At 42.2% G+C, this 20,251-nt stretch overlaps 1 protein-coding gene across 1 annotated transcript in view; it reads left to right on the top strand.

Annotated features, from left to right (window-relative positions):
• eys (eyes shut homolog) overlaps positions 1–20,251 on the top strand; it is a 296,854-nt gene that overhangs the window by 107,753 nt on the left and 168,850 nt on the right. The window contains exons 27-28 of the mRNA XM_020046358.3: positions 15,186–15,282; positions 16,453–16,560. Of these exons, the coding sequence (XP_019901917.3) occupies positions 15,186–15,282; positions 16,453–16,560 (205 nt within the window). The remainder of the gene's footprint in view (positions 1–15,185; positions 15,283–16,452; positions 16,561–20,251) is intronic.

The raw sequence follows: 20,251 nt of genomic DNA, 5'->3' as shown, positions 1-20,251 counted from the left end.
TCAAAATAGAATATAGATAACATATCGAATGTTGAAAGTGAGACATTTTGTAATGTCATGCCAAATATTGGCTCATTTTGGATTTCATGAGAGCTACACATTCCAAAAAAGTTGGGACCGGAAGCAATAAGAGGCTGGAAAAGTTAAATGTACAGATAAGGAACAGCTGGAGGACCAATTTGCAACTTATTATGTCAATTGGCAACATGATTGGGTATAAAAAGAGCCTCTTAGAGTGGCAGTGTCTCTCAGAAGTCAAGATGGGCAGAGGATCACCAATTCCCCCAATGCTGCAGCGAATGATAGTGGAGCAATATCAGAAAGGAGTTTCTCAGAGAAAAATTGCAAAGAGTTTATCATAATCTACAGTGCACAATATCATCCAAAGATTAAGAGAATCTGGAACAATCTCTGTGCGTAAGGGTCAAGGCCGGAACACCATACTGGATGCCCGTGATCTTCAGGCCCTCAGACGGCACTGCATCACATACAGGAATGATACTGTAATGGAATTCACAACATGGGCTCAGGAATACTTCCAGAAAACATTGTCGGTGAACACAATCCACTGTGCCATTCGCTGTTGCAGGCTAAAACTCTATAGGTCAAAAAAGAACCTGTATCTAAACAGGATCCAGAAGCGCAGGCGTTTTCTCTGGGCCAAGGATCATTTAAAATGGACTGTGGCAAAGTGGAAAATTGTTCTGTGGTCAGACAAATCAAAATTTGAAGTTCATTTTGGAAAACTGGGACGCCATGTTATCCGGACTAAAGAGGACAAGGACAACCCAAGTTGTTATCAGCGCTCAGTTCAGAAGCCTGTATCTCTGATGGTATGGGGTTGCATGAGTGCGTGTGGCATGGGCAGCCTACACATCTGGAAAGGCACCATCAATGCTGACAGTTATATCCAAGTTCTAGAACAACATATGCTCCCATCCAGACGTTGTCTCTTTCAGGGAAGACCTATAATTTCCCAACATGACAATGCCAGGCCACGTATTGCATCAATTACAATGTCATGGCTGCATAGAGGAAGGATCCGGGTACTGAAATGGCCAGCCTGCAGTCCAGATCTTTCACCCATAGAAAACATTTGGCGCATCATAAAGAGGAAGGTGCGACAAAGAAGACCTAAATGAGTTGAGCAACTACTAGAAGCATGTATTAGACAAGAATGGGACAGCATTCCTATTCATAAACTTGAGCAACTTGTCTCCTCAGTCCCCAGTCGCTTGCAGTCTGTTATAAAAGGAAGAGGGGATGCAACACATTGGTAAACATGGCCTTGTCCCAACTTTTTTGAGATGTGTTGATGCCATGAAATTTAAAATCAACTTATCTTTCCCTTAAAGTGATACATTTTCTCAGTTTAAACATTTGATATGTCATCTATGTTGTATTCTGAATATTTGAAATTTGAAACTTCCACATCATTGCATTCTGTTATTATTCACAATTGTACAGTGTCCCAACTTTTTTGGAATCGGGGTTTGTATATATATAAAAATATACAATAACATAAAAAACTAATACTCAAATGAAAACATCAAAAATACAATAAGAAAACATATACAAACAATGTATGGGATAAAAACATCGGAAGCTATAGGCACGTGAAAAGAGAAGTGTTTTTAACCTGGATTGATAAATGTATACGTTTGGGGCACGTCTAAGATCTTCTGGTAGTTTATTCCAGTTGGGTACAGCATAAGTGCTAAACCCAGCTTTTCCATGTTTAGTTTGGACCCTGGGCTCTACTAGCTGACCTGTGTTCATGGATCTAAGAGCCCTGCTCGGTTTATATTCTTCAAACATATCAGAAATGTATTCGGGACCTAAACCATTCAGAGATTTATAAACTAAAAGCACCACTTTGAAATCTATTCTGTAACTGACTGGAAGCCAATGCAAAGATTTAAGAACCGGAGTGATGTGCTCTGTTCTCTTGGTCCTGGTTAACATTCTAGCAGCAGCATTCTGAATGAGCTGCAGTTGTTTTACAGTCTTTTTCGGGAGTCCAGTTAAGAGGTCATCACAGTAGTGAACCGTACTAGAGATAAAAGCATGAATGAGCTTCTCTTGGTCTTTTTGGGACACCAAGCCTTTGATTCTGGCTATATTTTTAGATGATAGAATGCTGTTTTGGTGGCCGCTTTGATATGACTGTTAAATGTTAGGTCTGAGTCTAACACCAAGATCACACACTTTTATTTTTGTTGCCAAACACTATAATCTCAGTTATATCTTGGTTTAATTGTAGACAAATTTGGTTCATCCAGGTATTTATGTGCTCTATACAGTGACACAGAGAGTCTATTGAGCTGTTGTCATACGGTTCGAGAGCCATATATATTTGAGTAACATCGGCATAGCTGTGGTAGTTAATGCTGTTGTTCTGTAGAATTTGTCCCAGAGGCAGCATAATGAGATTGAACAAAAGCGGTCCAAGAACTGATCCCTGTGGATCTCTGCATGTCATAGCCACCCTATCAGATTCATGATTACCAATGTTGGCAAAGTAACTCTAGACAAAATTGTTGGGAGATCTCAGTAAAGGATTGTTCAGATGCTGGAGAAAGCACCCTGTTCAACTGTCACACCGATTCAAGCTGACCTTCCAATAGTTTAGTTTGAACTTTAACAATCCCAACTCCGTGAAAGGGGGTTGTATGGTTCGAAACCCATGGCTGAGAGACAAATAAGAAAGCCTGATTGCGGTTTGCCAAAACATCCCCGAACGTGGCCCAATCATTCTGAAATAATCTGTTGACGGATGAGGTCAAATCAGAGTTTTTTTTTAAAGCACCTGAAAACACTTGTACTATGCATAATTTTACAGCAACAGATCCAGCAATATGTTCATTGAAAACCTGTGGAGCAATCTGAGAACAGAAGTTGAGAGACACCATTCAAATCTGGCAGAACTGGACCAGTTTGCCCAAGAAGTGAAGAAACTGGCAAAACTGTCAATACAGAGGTACAGAAAACTCATTCATGGTTATAGGAAACGACTGATTGTGTTATTTTGGGTGTGTGTTGCGTAGGTACGCAAACACACAGCCCCATACACACGCAGTCTCAGAAACAAACAGACAAACACACCCCCATACACACGCAGTCTCAGACACTAGGCTGATGTACAGCAACCAATTAAAATGTAATAACTCTGATACAACAAATTAACATTAAAGATGGCACGAATGGGTGATTTTACAAATTGTTAATGTCAATATTAAGGTTATTTTGCAATGTGTACAGCTTAGCTCTGTGGACTCTTAGTATAGTCTTCTTGACCGTTTTGTCTGACTCTGGCTGCTGAGTTTATCTTTATTTTTCACAGAGAAGTCAAGCCAAAACCAAGGTCTCTTTTACAGTGGAACCCTGTATTAAAGCAATGTAAAATGATGTGCAGTATATGGAAAGAAGAAAAAAAGCTACTCAAAGCAACAACAGGGCAGCAAGCACATGGATTAAGAAAAACATTCACAGTTAACAGCGAACTGGTGTATTCTAAATTTAAACCAGTTTGATTACGTTGTGAGCCAAGGATCACAAAGCTAGACAAGGAGGGACGCTGATCTAGTTCTGACATTTAGTTATTGAACTGCAACATGTTGACGAGGGACTCCGAGAATCTGAGACAATGCGAACACAGGTGTTAATAAGTCCTGGCCGGCCACTCTGTGTGAATGATTGACCACAAAGGGTCTTCAGAGGGGCCAGATTCATTACCAACTGTGATTGCACAGCTAATGGAGTTTTATAATGACTTGCAGTCAATACAAAGCAAGTTCCAATAGAGAACATTTGTGCCCAGTCAATTTTTGTTTCTATGTATTCAATCAACCATTATCCCTAACATAGCCATTACATAGGCTTTGAGAGCTTATCTTGAGCATGTTAGGGAACTAGAATGACTTACATTTCATGAGTACAAGAGCAAATTAATGACACACAAACGTATTCCCACACACGCGTGCACACACACAGACACACACACACACAGACACACACACAGACCCTGGTGGCTGGAATCAGAATTCTATCATAATATCTGGTTGTTGTTGGACCTACAAACTGAACCATTAGGATTTTAATTAAAGGATTTTAATTAAATAAAGATTAGCATTTTAATTAAATAAATACACTTGTGGGCAAAAGTATTGGCACCTTTGCACCTTCTACAAAATAACCCATTGTCTCTAAAAACACACTGAAACTGATCAAAGCATTTGGTTTTCACAATTCTTTATTTTACTGTAAATATTTCAGAACCTTTGTTTTGATTCAGAAACAAATATGGTATATTTTTAAATCATAAAGTTAACAGAAGTGGCATTGACAAAATTATTGACACTTCAGACTCAATAGTTTGTTCAATAGTTTGTAGCACAGCACATTTTGTTGCCAAAATAACACAATCAGTCGTTCCCTATAGCCATGGATGTGTTTTCTGTACATCTGTAGTGGCAGTTTTGCCATGTTTCTTCGCTTCTTGGGCAAACAATTTGCCCAACTGTTTCTGGCAGAACTGTAGGTACGTAGGTATGTCTTGCATCAGAAGCGGACATTTGTTGTGTAAATGAAGTGAGTATGTAATATTAATCTCTCACACACACACACACACCTCACACGGTGATACCGACAAAAGCCTGCATACACGATTTTAGACTTTCACAGTAAAAGCGAAACACTAACAGACAAAATACCATGTTTAAGGACAACCTATAACATAAGTATATACAGTATCTCACAAAAGTGAATACACCCCTCACATCTTTGTAAATATACACTGAAGAAATGACACTTTGCTACAATGTAAAGTAGTGAGTGTACAACTTGTATAACAGTGTATATTTGCTATCCCCTCAAAATAACTCAACACACAGCCATTATTGTCTAAACCGCTGGCAACAAAAGTGAGTACACCCCAAATTGGGCCCAATTAGCCATTTTCCTTCCCCGGTGTCATGTGACTCGTTAGTGTTACAAGGTCTCAGGTGTGAATGGGGAGCAGGTGTGTTAAATTTGGTGTCATCGCTCTCACACTCCCTCATACTGGTCACTGGAAGTGACAGCAAATGGACACTGTTATACAAGCTGTACACTCACTACTTTACATTGTAGCAAAGTGTCATTTCTTCAGTGTAGTCACATGAAAAGTCACACAAAAATGTGAGGAGTGTACTCACTTTTGTTCGATACTGTACATAACATACATCCATTTGAGAAAGTAAATACACCCTGGATAAGTAGTATTTTTGTATACTGTGTATTTGGACACATGGATATATCAGCTAAATTCCAACCATTTTAAATGTCATGCGGTGTCATGTATTTCTGTGTCAGTACATCCATTTTAAATGACATGCGGTGTCATGTATTTCTGTGTCAGTACAGCCATTTTAAATGACATGCAGTGTCATGTATTTCTGTGTCAGTACAGCCATTTTAAATGTCGTGCAGTGTCATGTATTTCTGTGTCAGTACAGCCATTTTAAATGACATGCGGTGTCATGTATTTCTGTGTCAGTACAGATATTTTAAATGTCATGCGGTGTCATGTATTTCTGTGTCAGTACAGCAATTTTAAATGTCATGCAGTGTCATGTATTTCTGTGTCAGTACAGCCATTTTAAATGTCCAAACTAAGAAAAAGTTTGTGTTGAAGACCAATACTTACTCATTATTCCTGTGTAACACTTGTGTTCATATGTTCACTCTTAGATTTCAAAATGGCCTTCTGCAGCCCATTTATCAACATTCACAAAGTGGTCCTTTCAGAACCATAATGGATTACCTTGTTCAAATCTAATCAATTTCAGGGCGAGAAGATAATTCCTTCACATCGTTACTGTATGGAAATCAATGGAACACAGACTGTGCACTTGTGTGCTTCCCAAACACCTTGCTAGACCTACCCGTCTGATTGGTACCAGATAGATAGGCTTTCAATCTGATTGGTCCCAGAGCCAAAGTGACATTTTGAAAATGTGTTATTGCCTTTGACTCATTTGCAGGGAAGAGTATCCACAGTATGTTTATAGATGAGATCGTGGAGCAATTGATCATAACTCTCTGGGAAAATGTTATGTCTCACAGATAATTTGAAGCAGGAATTTCTTGTGGAACCAATTGGGTTGTACTTAAATAGTAAATAGTAAATATTGTATTTAAGTGCCATTTAAATAGTAATGAATATACATACTCCAGTGTTTTAAAATGGACTCACTTATTTCCTACTTCAATATAAGTATAATACTGTACATGACTGGAAACAGCTTTTTAGTACACTTTAAATATCCTAATCTATTTCAAATATATAAAATCTCTTTGCAGCAGAGAGAATTTTCAATGTACTTACTTGTACTTGTGTACTCTGGGAAAAAAATATTAGAACCTTCAGAAATGAATTGCCTTTTTGTGGCTGAAATCAATGACCATTACTGGACATGGACTCGCCAGACATGGACAGCTGTGTGTGAAGCATTAAAATCTGTGTTAAAATCTGAACCAAAGGGTTTTTGAAATGGAAAGCCAGAACAGCCCTTCTCTTGTTTCTAGACTGTGTCTTTTGTGTCATGGTGTGGCATGGGTAGCAGAACACATGCACAGAGAATTCAAGAAACCAAAGTAATTTAATCGAGAAAGACCGACAAGCAGCACAGACGTCGACATGAACCCACACACAATAACCAACATGAAACACTGGGGCTGGAGGATCTTATATAGGGACACAATGAGGGGCAAACAAGGCAAAACAAGGGACATTACAAAAGGACAAGCTACGTTCAAATTCAAAGGAAAAAACCAAACAGAACAGGCCACATTCACAAACAAAAGCTAAATCTAAACCAAAACCAAAACAGAACTTATAATAAAGCATTTGTCAATGTTGTGTTTGGACAATTATTTATTTACTCTCTAACTATGGCATAAACCTTTTCTTTGTCAAGAAAACATAATTAAAATATGTATATATTAGCACAAACTCTAACTGCAAAACAAGCAACATTTCATTACCTAAATCGCTAACCAAAAGATGAACAGAGAAAATAGTTTATTATTGTGGCTTGCTTGACTTGTAAAAATCTAAATGTTTAATTCAATGAGAGGACAATTCAGGATTTACTGACCATTCAGTGTTTACCAATTTCAAATATACTGCACATCATAATAAACAGTCACTAATGATCGCTGAAGGAACTATTAACAACTTACCTTCAGTGGCGAAACCTCAGATGATTGACAGAAAACTTAATGACATCGATCCCATAAAAGCTAGCCCAAATCAAGGCATGTGTATAATCTCTATGGAATCTAATTACCATCCGGGGAATTGAATTTGGGCCTCGCTATCAACAAAGTTGTTAGAAAGCAGTTTTTGGCCCAGGTAGTGCCAGTGATTAAACAAAGTCGTCCATCTTTTTTCAAACCTGGTTAGTACGGATGACATCATGGAACGGCACAGGAAAGTACAGTATAATTTATCACAAGAATTCTCTTTGAATTAATTTTATGATGTCCCAAACAGCACCCTATCCCCTACATACTGTAATGCGCTTCTTTTTACCCGAGCTCTCTGGACCGTGTTTAAAGGTAGAGCACTGGGAAGTTATTAGGGTGCCATTTGGGACAGAGGCAAAACGTTGCCACCTGCGTGTTCCACCGCAAGGTCTCTGAAGACAACAGCTTAGCGCATCTGAGCACCGCAAGGAGCCATTATGAAGCATATTAGTTACATCAAATCCTATGGCCCGGCCTTGGAATTCCACGGGGAGCGCTTGCGGAGCAGACTCGACAGACGAGACCGAGGTTCAGGGTTTCACAAGTCAAAGAGCCAGCTTCTTTAGTCTGTGAAAAAGTCATTACTACGACCAGGTTAAAATGGCGAAGTGACATGTAAATGTTTGTCGAAATCAGCAGCTTGATGTGACACAACCTTGAGATCATATGATGTTTTTCTGCGCATGAATTGCTGGGTGCTGGTTGACATTACCATTATATCACCAGCCAGCAAGGTCTTTGGGGGACAAGTAAATATTGTTTATCTTCATATTCTACATTCTTTTGTTGTATCCTTGAACAAGGAAAGATGTATGGTGTTACTATGAAACGTGATCCCCCAACTTCCCTTTAGTTTTTGAGCAAAGCAGGTCCTTGCTCCGTCACATCACATCCGGTAATTGCTCTTCATACTTCATAGTAGCCTGTGACTAAACATGTTCCTTTATTATATTTGAATTCATCCTTCTTATAAATCTATTTAGTTTCTTAAATTTGCCTGCAAATCATGGTCGCCCATTTTCATGCGGCACATAAACGAACACTTGGTTTTGTGACAGCCGGGTGTCGAGCCACCATGCTGCCACCTGTGTGCCATGACCCTTACCGTGACTCCCCATTGGCTTGTCTCAAAGCCTCTGGGAACTATTTGGGGCAGGAAACGGTGCCACTGGTGTCCTTGTTTTGTATTGCTGCCAGGGAGCGATGCAAACTACACCAAGGGAATGAGATTATCCGTCTGGATGGAGTCATTTAGGAGCGTCGTCGTCGTTGGCATCTCCGCATCCTCTTACACGCGAAAACAATTTGCACTCGGCAACACGGAGTGGTGTTGGAATATCCCCTCAGGTGTCCCCGGGCCAGATGGAGAGCAAAGCCCTTTCATTTGCACAAGGCTCTACACTACCCGTCACCTCCCCACCTCAGAAATGGAGATTGCCTACCATGCAAAATAGTGTGTGGGGGCAAATCTGGGGGTGGGGGTGGGGGGGGGGGTGCACTGTTGTGTGTAAAGCAGTTGGCGGACAACTTCCTCGCAGCTGTGCCAAGTACACTTTTGTGAATGTTTCACCCCGGCCCTGATTATATGAAGCAGTTTCTGGATATATGCCTAACGGCAGTGTGTTGTGTATAGTAGAGCCAGGGGCTTCTGCCACACTACTGATGACATGATGGCTGGGTTCGTTGGAAAACTCTGGCTTGTGATTGGATGGATTCCTCAGTTATTTTCATTTAAATCTTTAGTCGTTTTTGTACCGGCCAATAGTTTTTCCATCTCTTGGGGAGGAAATACGTCGATCCATTTTACTGATGCATACAAAGACCCAATTATAATATGATTATTATATAATTAAATGTTTCTGTGTGTACGGAATTTCTTGAACCGATATTTCAGTTAGACTTTTTTTTTGACATGCCACTTTCAAGTACATAATGAGGGTAAAAAGAGAGTGTTAAAGGTTGAAGTTTCAGTTCTTTGTCACAATTAACCTGCACTTCCCACCTGCCCTCCACCTGCTGCAGGAAAACGATGGGTGGCTGGGGTGGGAGGGGCCAGCAGTTATCCAGCCGGCCCCCTTCCTCGCCCTGGAGTCATTGAGTTCCTCGGTGGAGGACAGGTGGCTGCCCACCTTACAGTTAAAGTATGCAGTGTGCAGATGGGGAAGCAGACCCGACAGTGATGGAGGCGGTCGGACTGATGCGTAAAGCCCAATCGGGTTTGACTGGAAGATTGTTCGTTTTTTGCTTTTACAGCTGCCACAGGTGGGAGTGCCTTCTTGGTGACCACTGACTGATGTTGCCATCCCGACTGAGGTTGTGTGCACTGATGAACCCTGGAGATTTGAACGATTCAACCAAACTAACAGCACAGGCCTAAATGTATAGAGGGAATGGCGGTGGCCTTTTACTGAAGCCAAACCCCTCCTCTGCTGTTTTGTCTGTGGGAAGTTTAGACGTCTCTGTTGCAGGTGGACTCACCAGTGTCTGTGCTAGCGATCCTGCTGCTTTGGAGCTTTTCCATATGAGGATGCACGCGCATCAATGTTTTGGCGGTCCACAGGACATGTCTACTATGCAAAGCAGGATAAGTGACTTATCCAGCTCACAAAACAACCAGAACAACTATGGAAGACATTCTTTTTAATAAAAGGGAACTTATATGTGTTTTTATGTCCACTCACACTTTTTAGAGTACTTGTATAATGTCCCAACCTCAATCTGAAACAAAATGGCTTCCGTCATGCCTTAAAAATTGGAAGAGCTGTGTAACAATTTAAGTCTGTCAGATGTGGTATGCATATGTCCTAAATGACACCCTTTTTCCTAAATAGTGCACTACTTTTGACCAACTGTCTTTGGGCCCAGGTCTAGACCAAGTGAATGGGTTGCCATTTTGGATGTAGTCAATATAAGTATGTGACTTGGATCAAAGTGTCTGATGGAGACCGAAGGCTTTGGGGAGAGTCGACATTTCCATCAGTATCCCTGCTGATTCTGTAATAACAGCATTTTGGGCCTATCAAATGAGCTTTACATCAGTTCAAAAACTTCCAATTTTCGCTGAGAGCTATTTTGTATCTGTCATTTTCCATTTTGACTCCAGTCCCCTAATCTTTGCCCCTTGAAGAACTCTCCTCATTTTCCAAGCCCTGCTTATCAAACTCCAGAACCAATTATGCAGGATACTTAAGTAAAGTTCGTCTGAAGCCTCCATTCCTTCTGCAATCACCATCTGAAGTCTGAGGCTTAATTTACCTCTCCGTTGACATCTCTGCCCATGTTGACCATCTTTGATGTGTCTCAACCCAGCATTTTCTCGGCTGATGTCAAAGCTGTCTTGAAGGGCTCGATAGGGTCACCGTGCTTGCCAGACTACGGAGTTGTTCTTTGGCCAAAGGTGGTGTAGACCCGCGCTCTACAGGTGAAAGAGGCCCCACAGTGCCCCATGCCGGAAACAATAAGGGGGCATTCGGGACAATGTGGTGGTGTGGACCTGGCCTTGGGAGCCATGGGAGCAATCCAAAGCAGCTTCATCTTCTTCCTTTCAATGAAACCCCTCGGCCCGTTTCAAATTATCTTGTTTATGTGCGTTGGTGTAATCTTGTCGGTCCTGCCTGTGCTTGTGTGTTCTCTGTACGCTACGTCGCTGCCCATGGTAGGCTTCGCGCCACACCCCGTACAAGGCCGCCGTTGCCAGTGACCGAGAGCCTTTGTGAAGGACAATCAGCTATTCTGACTCACTTCCTAATATCCACCAAGCCACTTTCCTGAGCGAAAAGGCAAGCAGTATCTCCATGTGTGTTTTTGCTAATACATGCGTTTGTAGAATCAGATATATTTAGCGGAAGTGCCTCTGCCTCTCTTTCGTCGTGTATGTATAGGAGTGGACTTCTAATCATTTGCAGCATTCTGTGTGACTCTTGTACGTGCATTACACCTTTATAAAAAAAGAGAACTCTTTTTGGTTTGTGTGGGAACCATTTAATTGTTTCCTGTAAAAGGAACTAAAAACATTTCCTCAAAGGGTTCTCTTGTGATGACAGCTGCAGAACCCTTTCAGGTACTAGATAATACTTTCTATTTTTTCTCCAAGAGCTTACAAAATACAAACATTTTTATTTCCTTCGCTCTTACCGCGTTACAAGAGAACGCTTTCTTGGATTTGCCTCAAGCTTGCCTTGGTGTCCGGAGAGAGGCGGTGTTTGGGATCAATTATGCAACGCCACACACGTATTTGTCAAGGCAAATAGGATTGTTTGGTGCGGTAAAGTGTCCCCGCTGCATTTTGTTTATGAACAGACCGCTATAATCATATTATTGTCAGCATGCTGGAATATTTCATGTCACTATGGGAAAGCCAGGAGGGCCCGCAGGGTCCAATGACAAACACCTGGGTTTCCTCTCAGATGGCACTTGTTTCGGTTGCTGTTATTTCTCCCTCTTTGACCATTTAGCATGTATCCAGGATTGCTCTATATCTGTGCTGAAGGGCGTGTGCATCCATGCTAGCATGCATGTAAGTGTTGGGGTGGGTGTGGTTGTGTGTGTGTGTGGTTGTGTGGTTGTGTGTGTGTGTGTGTGGTTATGTGGTTGTTTGTGTGCGCATGTGTGTGTGTGTGTGTGTGTGCATGGTTGTGTGTGTGTGTGCGTGTGTGTATGTGAGTCAGTTTGAACATTACATTGGAACATTACTTGCTGATGGGCCCTCACAGGCATTATTATTAGCGTAGCTAGTTAGATGGCTCCTCATTATGTAGAAACCTGGGTGATTTTTATACCCACCTCCTAAGCCTGGGATATTTATGTCTCATCACGCTAGGTCTGGACTATTGCTAGTTTTATATTCTACAGCGTAATTAATTGCAGGCACATGCTGTCTTCTGTCTAAATATGTCCCTTATTAGTGGGGAATAGTAAGAAATAAAAAAAAAATGCACTAGCTTTAAAGTCCACATTTGAACAAAGCAGTTGAACTGACATCCCAGTCCACATTTGAAAAAAAGCAGTTGAACTGGCTTCAAAGCTCAGATTTGAAAAAAAAGTTGTTGAACTGGCTGCAGGGTCCAGATCTGAATTTGGGGGAAAACAGTTGGCAGTCAAGGTGACGCTTTACATAGAGACTTTAACCGACAGATCATCTATTTAATGTGAATATAACAGCCAATTTCATAGTCATGATATGATGTGATTACTACACTGGCTAAGAGTACAGTAATGAACCACATTCAATAACATTTCCTATCACACCATAAACATACATTAGTTGTTACATTTTAAGCATATCCTACCAGCAACTAATACATTCCATTCAAACGTGTCACATGCTGTGTAATATTTCTTGATAAGCTGCTTGTGAAACATTTGAGATTTAAAGCACTCCAGCTTTTCGGCTAGTAGACTGAAATCAATCCGTGTCATATCAAAATGCATAATCGTTTGTTCGTTGTATCCCTTTAAACACCTTTAGAGTCACAAAAACCCATCATGCATTTCCGATCAGGGGGTAAATTAGAGGTTGCTATGAGTGGTATCCTGCTGCAGTAGCCTCTGTGTTGTTGCCTTCAAGGTCCTGTGCACCTGTCGTGTGACGGCAGAAAGGGATACCATGGGAACTGGAGAGAGAACACACAGTCTCTCCCGGTGAATTATGGGACAGGAGAGCTTTCCCGGGCCGAGCCGTCACTCAAACCAATGGCCAAGGCACCTCTGGGACAATTTGGAATGTCAACGCATGTAATGCATCGGGCTACTAGTTGCTTCTGGCTGCCACAGCCACCCAGCCAAGTGTTGAACGGGGCCCAAACGGCACTCTCCCCCCAGTGTAGTGCCCTGCTTTTGACCGTATGGGCTCCAGGCAAAGGGCGGCAACGTGTACGGCTATTTGGTTGTTTGGGATGCGGACGGGGCTCTTTCCTCTGTCAAAGGGAACGACGGGAAGGTTGAGATGGGATGTTCCCCGGGCCCTCACCGCTCAGAAAATCATTCAATCATGGTGTGATCACTGCTCCTGAGGCGGCGCTTCGGAAGGAATCAGGACTTGTGTGGCTCCAGTAATCCCACGGGGGACACATCGCCGGGAATAACGCGCTGACGAATCAGAAGTGGATTTGATGGACATTTCAATCAGAGTATGATGGGTGTCTGGTGTTCCGCGGGTGTGTGTCTTCGGCCGGCTGTAATTCTCCCGGTGATGGTTTCTGTGTCAGTCACGGGGGTCGTCAAGGCGATACTGCTGATCTATGAGGGATTTCAACAACAACTATGTAGAGACAGTCAGTTAATTTTTATTTACACAGCAGTCTAGACTGCCACCCGCTGTGTTCATTATTTGAAGTGAGAAGGAAATATAAATAATACAATAAGCAGCCAATCAGCTCTCATGTAAAATTCTATTCACCCCTGGCTGCAAGACATGTAGTTGCGTAATGGAAATTATGGCAGGTGTGAACATGTTTTTGTGTGGATTTCTCTGGCCTGATCCGAATGCCACCATTAATACTTTAATGTGTGGAGAAGGACTGGATGTAGTGGGTCAAAATGAGTTGTGCTGTAGGTCTAGCTAGGAACAGTATGTAGGCCTACAACCTAATTTATCTATACTGCCAAATGGAGCTATTTTAATTGGGTAGATAAATGCATAGAGGAAATAAAGAACCACCAAGCACTATATTATTACATATTTTTAGAAATAATCCTGATTTATGTGGTCAAGTTTAAAGGATACTGCCTCCAGCTAATTAGCCCCAATGACTGTGGTCATTAATCTCAGAGGGTATTAATGTACAGGCATTCAGGGACTATATCTACAACTTAAGGATTTGGTCTTCTTTTAGCTTTGTTTAAACATATGGTGGAATTTAGAATCTGCACTGTAGTTTGGATTAAGCTGAGGAGACTGGTGAAGGAGGAGTAAGACCTTACCGGAATAAGACCTTACCGGAATAAGACCTAACTGGAATAAGACCTTACCAGAATAAGACCTAACCGAAAAACATTTGATCTCGGTTCCTTCTGAACATTTCAGTACATCGTATGAATCAAAATCCTCACAATGATTATTTTTTTTTTCTCTCAGTAAGTTATTGCATGTACTAAACCTCAAATTCACAAATGATTTTTGCTTCTCAAAAAGACAATCAATCAACATTGCTGCATGAATTCAAAATGTCCGCGCCGTTACATTGATAGTCGAACGCGGGTTAGTTTGGAGGCGTGAGGAATGGAGCTGGGGAGAGGGAAGTAGTAGCACCACCAGAACTGCAGGAAGCCTAGGCACCAAAGGAAATATCTCTGTCTGGCAGGCAGGTAGGTAGAGGGGGGCGAGAGAAGGAGAGAGGAGGAGAGAGAATGCCCTCCCTTCACAGGCCACCTCCTTGCATGCCTTCAGAAGAGCCACGAAGCAGCCATGCTGATCTGCTTAGCCACACCGTCCCCCCTCGCCCCCTTAATGAACAAGAGCCAAAGGGGCCTCTGGAGCTTAGCCTCTCTTCTTCGTTCACTGTCATTCAACTCATGCCTCCATCTTAACAAACCCTCTTCGACTCCTACAGACCCACACCCCCCCCCCCCCCGCCCGCCCACCGCCCGCACCACCGCCAACTTCCCGTAATTCCCCCTGCCACCAACGCTCAGACCTCCAACCAATCGGTCTGTGCCACTGAAGTATGATTAGACTTATCCAGTCTTCTGAGAGGGGAAACAGTGAGAGCCAAGGGGCCGGCAGATGAGATATGCTACAGGGGCTACTAGTTCCATTAAAATGGCCATTCTACTTCCCTTCCTTTCATTCACCAGGGCCTTTGTTATCGTGGCTGCTGACGGTCGCTGCCTCACCAGCTCGCCTCTTAGGATGTAGCGAGGCTTACTGATCCATGACCATCTCATCTATCTTTCAGGATTCGAGGGAACTCGCTGTGAAATTGACACAGAGGAGTGTATCTCGGGCCCGTGCCAGAACCAGGGCCGCTGTCTTGATGGGGTCAACAGCTACAGGTGAAAGAGAACCGCCGTCTTTAACATATTCACAGGCTAAAAAAGGCAGCAGTGTTCACATGTACATTTTCACAGGTGGGCAACTTGTGTCCATTGTCTTCCTATCAAAAGGTTCTCTTTGTCCTTTGTAGTCTGCTGCTTTAGATGAACCCCGTTTATTGTCCAGCTAAATGTGGTTGCCTTTGCACAAGACAAAAAAGACAAACACAGATGGAGACTGCTGTCAGGTTTTGTGAATAATGAATTCTAAACGCATACCAGATGATTGTGTATTTTGTCAATTATCCACAATTCCTGCAACCGTTTAGCAGTAATTGCACTAACACTAATGAGTGCAATTTATTCCAAGGCGACAATTATCAAATATGGTGAAATTGAAACAACAGAATATTTAGCTCCACAATCTCAAGATGGATAGGACGGGATGAACTTTAAGGTCTCAGAGGGGAGAATTATCAGACACAGGCACCGTGTAGACTTTTATTTTTTAAATGACGACTGAAGAAGTTTAATTAAGCAATAAAGCATGGGGGGTTGGGGGGGTTATGTGGCCAATCAGCATTCAGGACTCGAAGCACCTGGTTTATAATGAACATTATCATATACTTTGGCAGGTTGCTTGTGCTCCTTCTAAACACATTATGAACAGTATACAGTGTGCTCTTTGTACATATCTACGTTACTGAATCTATGAAAACACATAATGCACTCCGAGCTGTATATTATTGTTATCGTGTAAGTTCAGATGGATTTTCTTGCGGTTCCTCCACGCCAAGCGTGACCCTTTCATATGATTAAACAAGCTGTTGGATCAGCAAACGGCTCATGCTGTATTTCCATAAACGTCATGGAAACAACAACGCCTCGTGGCCTAATAACACACTCTTTGGAATGGAAATGAGGTCAATTCAATAAGCAACTGTCGACCGTTTCAGTTTATAACGGGGCTGCTCATTACACCTTCTTCATGGCTTATCTTAACGTTTAGTCAGACACATTCACAATCTGAAAGGCTTTGTTCAACCAATGTATAATTAATCAAATCAAATGTAGTCATCTTATCGATCCGTGTTTTTTTTTTTTGCATATGTCACTGTGAGTAAACAGATAGATTTTCTATGTCTTATGCAGGAGGAAGATATCAATATTAATGATTGTTTTTGTTTTCAGCTGTTACTGTGAACCTGGATTTTCTGGCCAACACTGTGAGGAAGACATCAATGACTGTGCCTCCAGCCCCTGCCAGAATGGAGGCATTTGCCAAGACCTTGTGAATAGGTTGTTACCTTTTTCCCTTTTTTAACGTCACAGCTAATTCAAGCCATAACTAAATGAATAATAGTAGCCTTAGCTAGTAGCTAACTAATCCTATTGAATGCCACTGTATGTTCAAGTTCCAAATGGCTCCCTCAACCTGTGTATCCCCTGTGGAGCGCGCTGTGGTCCCTGGTCAAATTCAGTGCACTAAACCATGGATAGTGTTTAGTTTTGGTACGCCCCCCATCCCTCAGAACTGTTTGTTTTGAACCATTAGCACAGGAACAAAAACAGCTTTGCAATGAGCCCCATGCGGTAGCTATGTTAGCCTAGCGTGGTTATTCTCCAAAGCGCTCGATCCGGGCGCATCCCAAATTTACACCTCGGCCCCTCCGGTAGTGCACTGCCATTGGCCAGAGGGACGTGAGTGAGGTGACCTCTGTAGTGCACTAAACTGGGGCCGCGGGAGTCGTTTGGGACAGCCATCCAGTGTTATATAACAAGCCTTTCTTCATCCGTGCGCGGTATAAGCCACCATACTAAAGACAGCGGGGCCCATTCAGCAGGAACACATCATGCCTGTAGATTGGGTTTCTTCCCTCCACGGGGGTAATCTTCTCTTTATCTTCCTTTATTCTCTTCTCTCCTCTTTTCTTTTTATTTTCTTTCTTTATATCTCTCTCCTCCTCCCTCTCTTTCACTATTTCGCTCTCCCCCTCCCGCCATTTGCTACCCCTGTAGCTCTCCCCCTTAATGGCAGCCGGGGGGTTTGCGGTACAGGGCTGTAGTTGGACCGAGGGGGCAGACAAGTCCCAGGGCCAATTTAGATCCTAAACGGTTTGTCTCCAGCTTGTCTCGAGTCCTGATACTCGGTCCCACGACGACCCAACGCGGGCTGCTCACAGCGTTCCCCTGACTGGGCCGTCCTGGCGGGTTCTGAGGCCTCCGCCCCGCTGTTACGTCTTGGCGGAAGAAGCCCGGGCCTTGGACACAGCCAGGATGGCACCTGACCTTGTCCCATACTGGGGATTGACAAGAGTAGGGAATGATTTGGGTCAGAGCCTCTGTCGGTACCAAATTCCTCAGATCATGCACCTGACTGCTACGATATATTTAGCCCAAACAGGGTATTTTTTCTATTCACCCTTTGCTTCTGCAACCTTGAGACCAGACTATATATACAGTTGCGCTCAAAGGTTCGCATAGCCTTGGAGAATTGGTAATATATGTACCATGTGTAAAGAAAACATGAGTGAGCAGGCAAAAACATTTATTTTATGTCTTATGGGATTCACATTCAACTGTAGGTCATAACAGAATGGCACAATCATAAAAAAAAAACATGGCAACAAAGAAAAAAAAGGAACTGACCCCTGTTCAAAAGTCTGCATACCCTTAGTTCTTAATACTGTTTATTGCCCCCTTTACCATCAATGACAGCATGCAGTCTTTTGTAATAGTTGTCTATGAGGCCCCAAATTCTTGCAAATTGTATAGCTGCCCATTCGTCTGGGCAAAATGCCTCCAGATTTCCCCAGAGTGGCATTATGATATTAAGGTCACAAGACTGTGATGGCCACTACAGAACCTTTACCTTTTTCTGCTGTAACCACTTGAGGGTCAACTTGGCCTTGTGCTTAGGGTCATTGTCGTGCTGTAAAGTCCAAGATCGTCCCATGCGCATCTTTCGTGCAGAAGAATGCAAATTGTCTGCCAGTATTTTCTGATAACATGCTGCATTCATCTTGCCACCAATTTTCAAAAGATTATCTGTGCCTTTAGAGCTCACACCCCCCCCCCCCCAAAACATCAGTGAGCGACCAATTTGCTTCACAGTGGGGATGGTATTCTGTTCACTATAGGCCTTGTTGACCTCTCCAAACATACTGCTTATGGTCTCGTCACTCCAAATGACAGTGTGCCTGAAGCGGTAAGGTGTGTCAAGGTGTTGTCGGGCATTTTCTAACCAGGCTTTTTTGCGGCACTGGCACAGTAAAGGCTTCTTTCTAGCAACTCTTACTGACCATGCATTTCATTTCTGTTCAAGTATCGTCGTATTGTGTTCCTTCAAACAACCACACCGTCTTTTTCCAGAGCAGCCTGTATTTCTCCTGAGGTTACCTGTGGGTTTTCTTTGTATCCTGAACAATTCCTCTGGCAGTTTTGGCTGAATCTTTCTTGTTCTACCTATCCTTAGCTAGGTATGCAGAGATCCTGGAATCTCTTAATAAGTGATTGAACTGTACTGACTGGCATTTGCAAGGCTTTGGATATCTTTTTATATCCTTTTCCATCTTTATAAAGTTCCATTTTCTTGTTATGCAGGTCTTTTGACAGTTCTTTTCTGCTCCCATGGGTCGGTATCTAGCCTGCTCAGTGCATCCTCGTGAGAGCTAACAAACTCATTGACTATTTATACACACTAATTACAATTTAAAAAGCCACAGGTGTGGGAAATTAACCTTTAATCGCCTTGGGTGTCTGATACAAGGCAAGACATTCAAGGGTATGTAAACTTTTGATCAGGGCCATTTGGGTGACCTCTGTGATCATTATGATTTAAAAAGGAGCCAGACAACTATGTGATAATAAATGGCTTCATATGATCACTATGATCATATGTTAAGGATAGTTTCTTTTGCAGCCCTATTTTTAAAATCAGTGCCAAAATGTCTCAAATTTTGCCAGGGTATGCAAACTTATGAACACAACTGTATATGTATACACACTACTATTAAAGTACATAAACCCTCAAAAACATGCATGGACATGTTATGCATGTGTTATGGATATGTTATGGATATGTGATAGGGTGCAGGTCAGGCCGCAGGCTGTTAGCCAGCCTGCTAACATAGTGGAGTCTGTCGATAGCATAGCCAGAGTAGTTAGTACAGCTTTACCTATTGCTACTGTGACTCGTTCCATGCTTAGAAATGTTAAACACGGTAGTGCTAACAAAAACAACCTTATTAAGATAAAGCCTTCCTCCGCCTCGGTCACAAATAAAAATGACTGTATCACCTCGCATCTCAAAATGGGACTCCTAAATGTTATATTCCTTGCTCCAAAGGCAGTCGCCGTAAATGAATTAATCTCTGATCATAAAATAGATGTTATTGGTTTATGTGAAACGTGGCTAAAGCCTAATGAATTCACTGCCTTAAATGAGGCCTCTCCTCCTGGTTATACTAGTGATCATATCCCTTGTGCATCCCGAAAAGGAGGGGGTGTCGCTAATATTTATGACAGTAAATATAAATGTACTCTCAAACATATCACTGAGTTTCATTCTTCTGAAGTTTTACTAATGAAAGTTAACCAGGCCGATAAATCGTTTTACATAGCTACTATTTATAGGCCCCCCTGGCCATACACAATGTTCCTCACTGAGTTTCCAGAATTCTTGTCTAACCTTGTAGTCATGGCAGATAGTATTCAAATTTTTGGTGATTTCAATATTCATATGGAAAAGTCCCATGATCCTCTTCAAAAAGCCTTTGAAGCCATAATTGACTCAATGGGTTTTATCCAACATGTCTCAGGTCCAACACATTGCCACAATCACACCTTAGATTTAGTCCTGTCACGAAAAAATAGATATTGTAAATCTAATAATTTCCCCCCAAAATCCTGGATTATCGGATCACTGTCTTATTACATTTACCATTAAAACAAGAAATCCACTTGCTCCGCAAACAATGAGTTTCAAAAG

This window comes from Esox lucius, chromosome 5 (genome assembly GCF_011004845.1).
Source record: "Esox lucius isolate fEsoLuc1 chromosome 5, fEsoLuc1.pri, whole genome shotgun sequence".
Lineage (NCBI taxonomy): Eukaryota > Metazoa > Chordata > Actinopteri > Esociformes > Esocidae > Esox > Esox lucius.
This window is presented reverse-complemented; position numbering and strand designations above follow the sequence as displayed.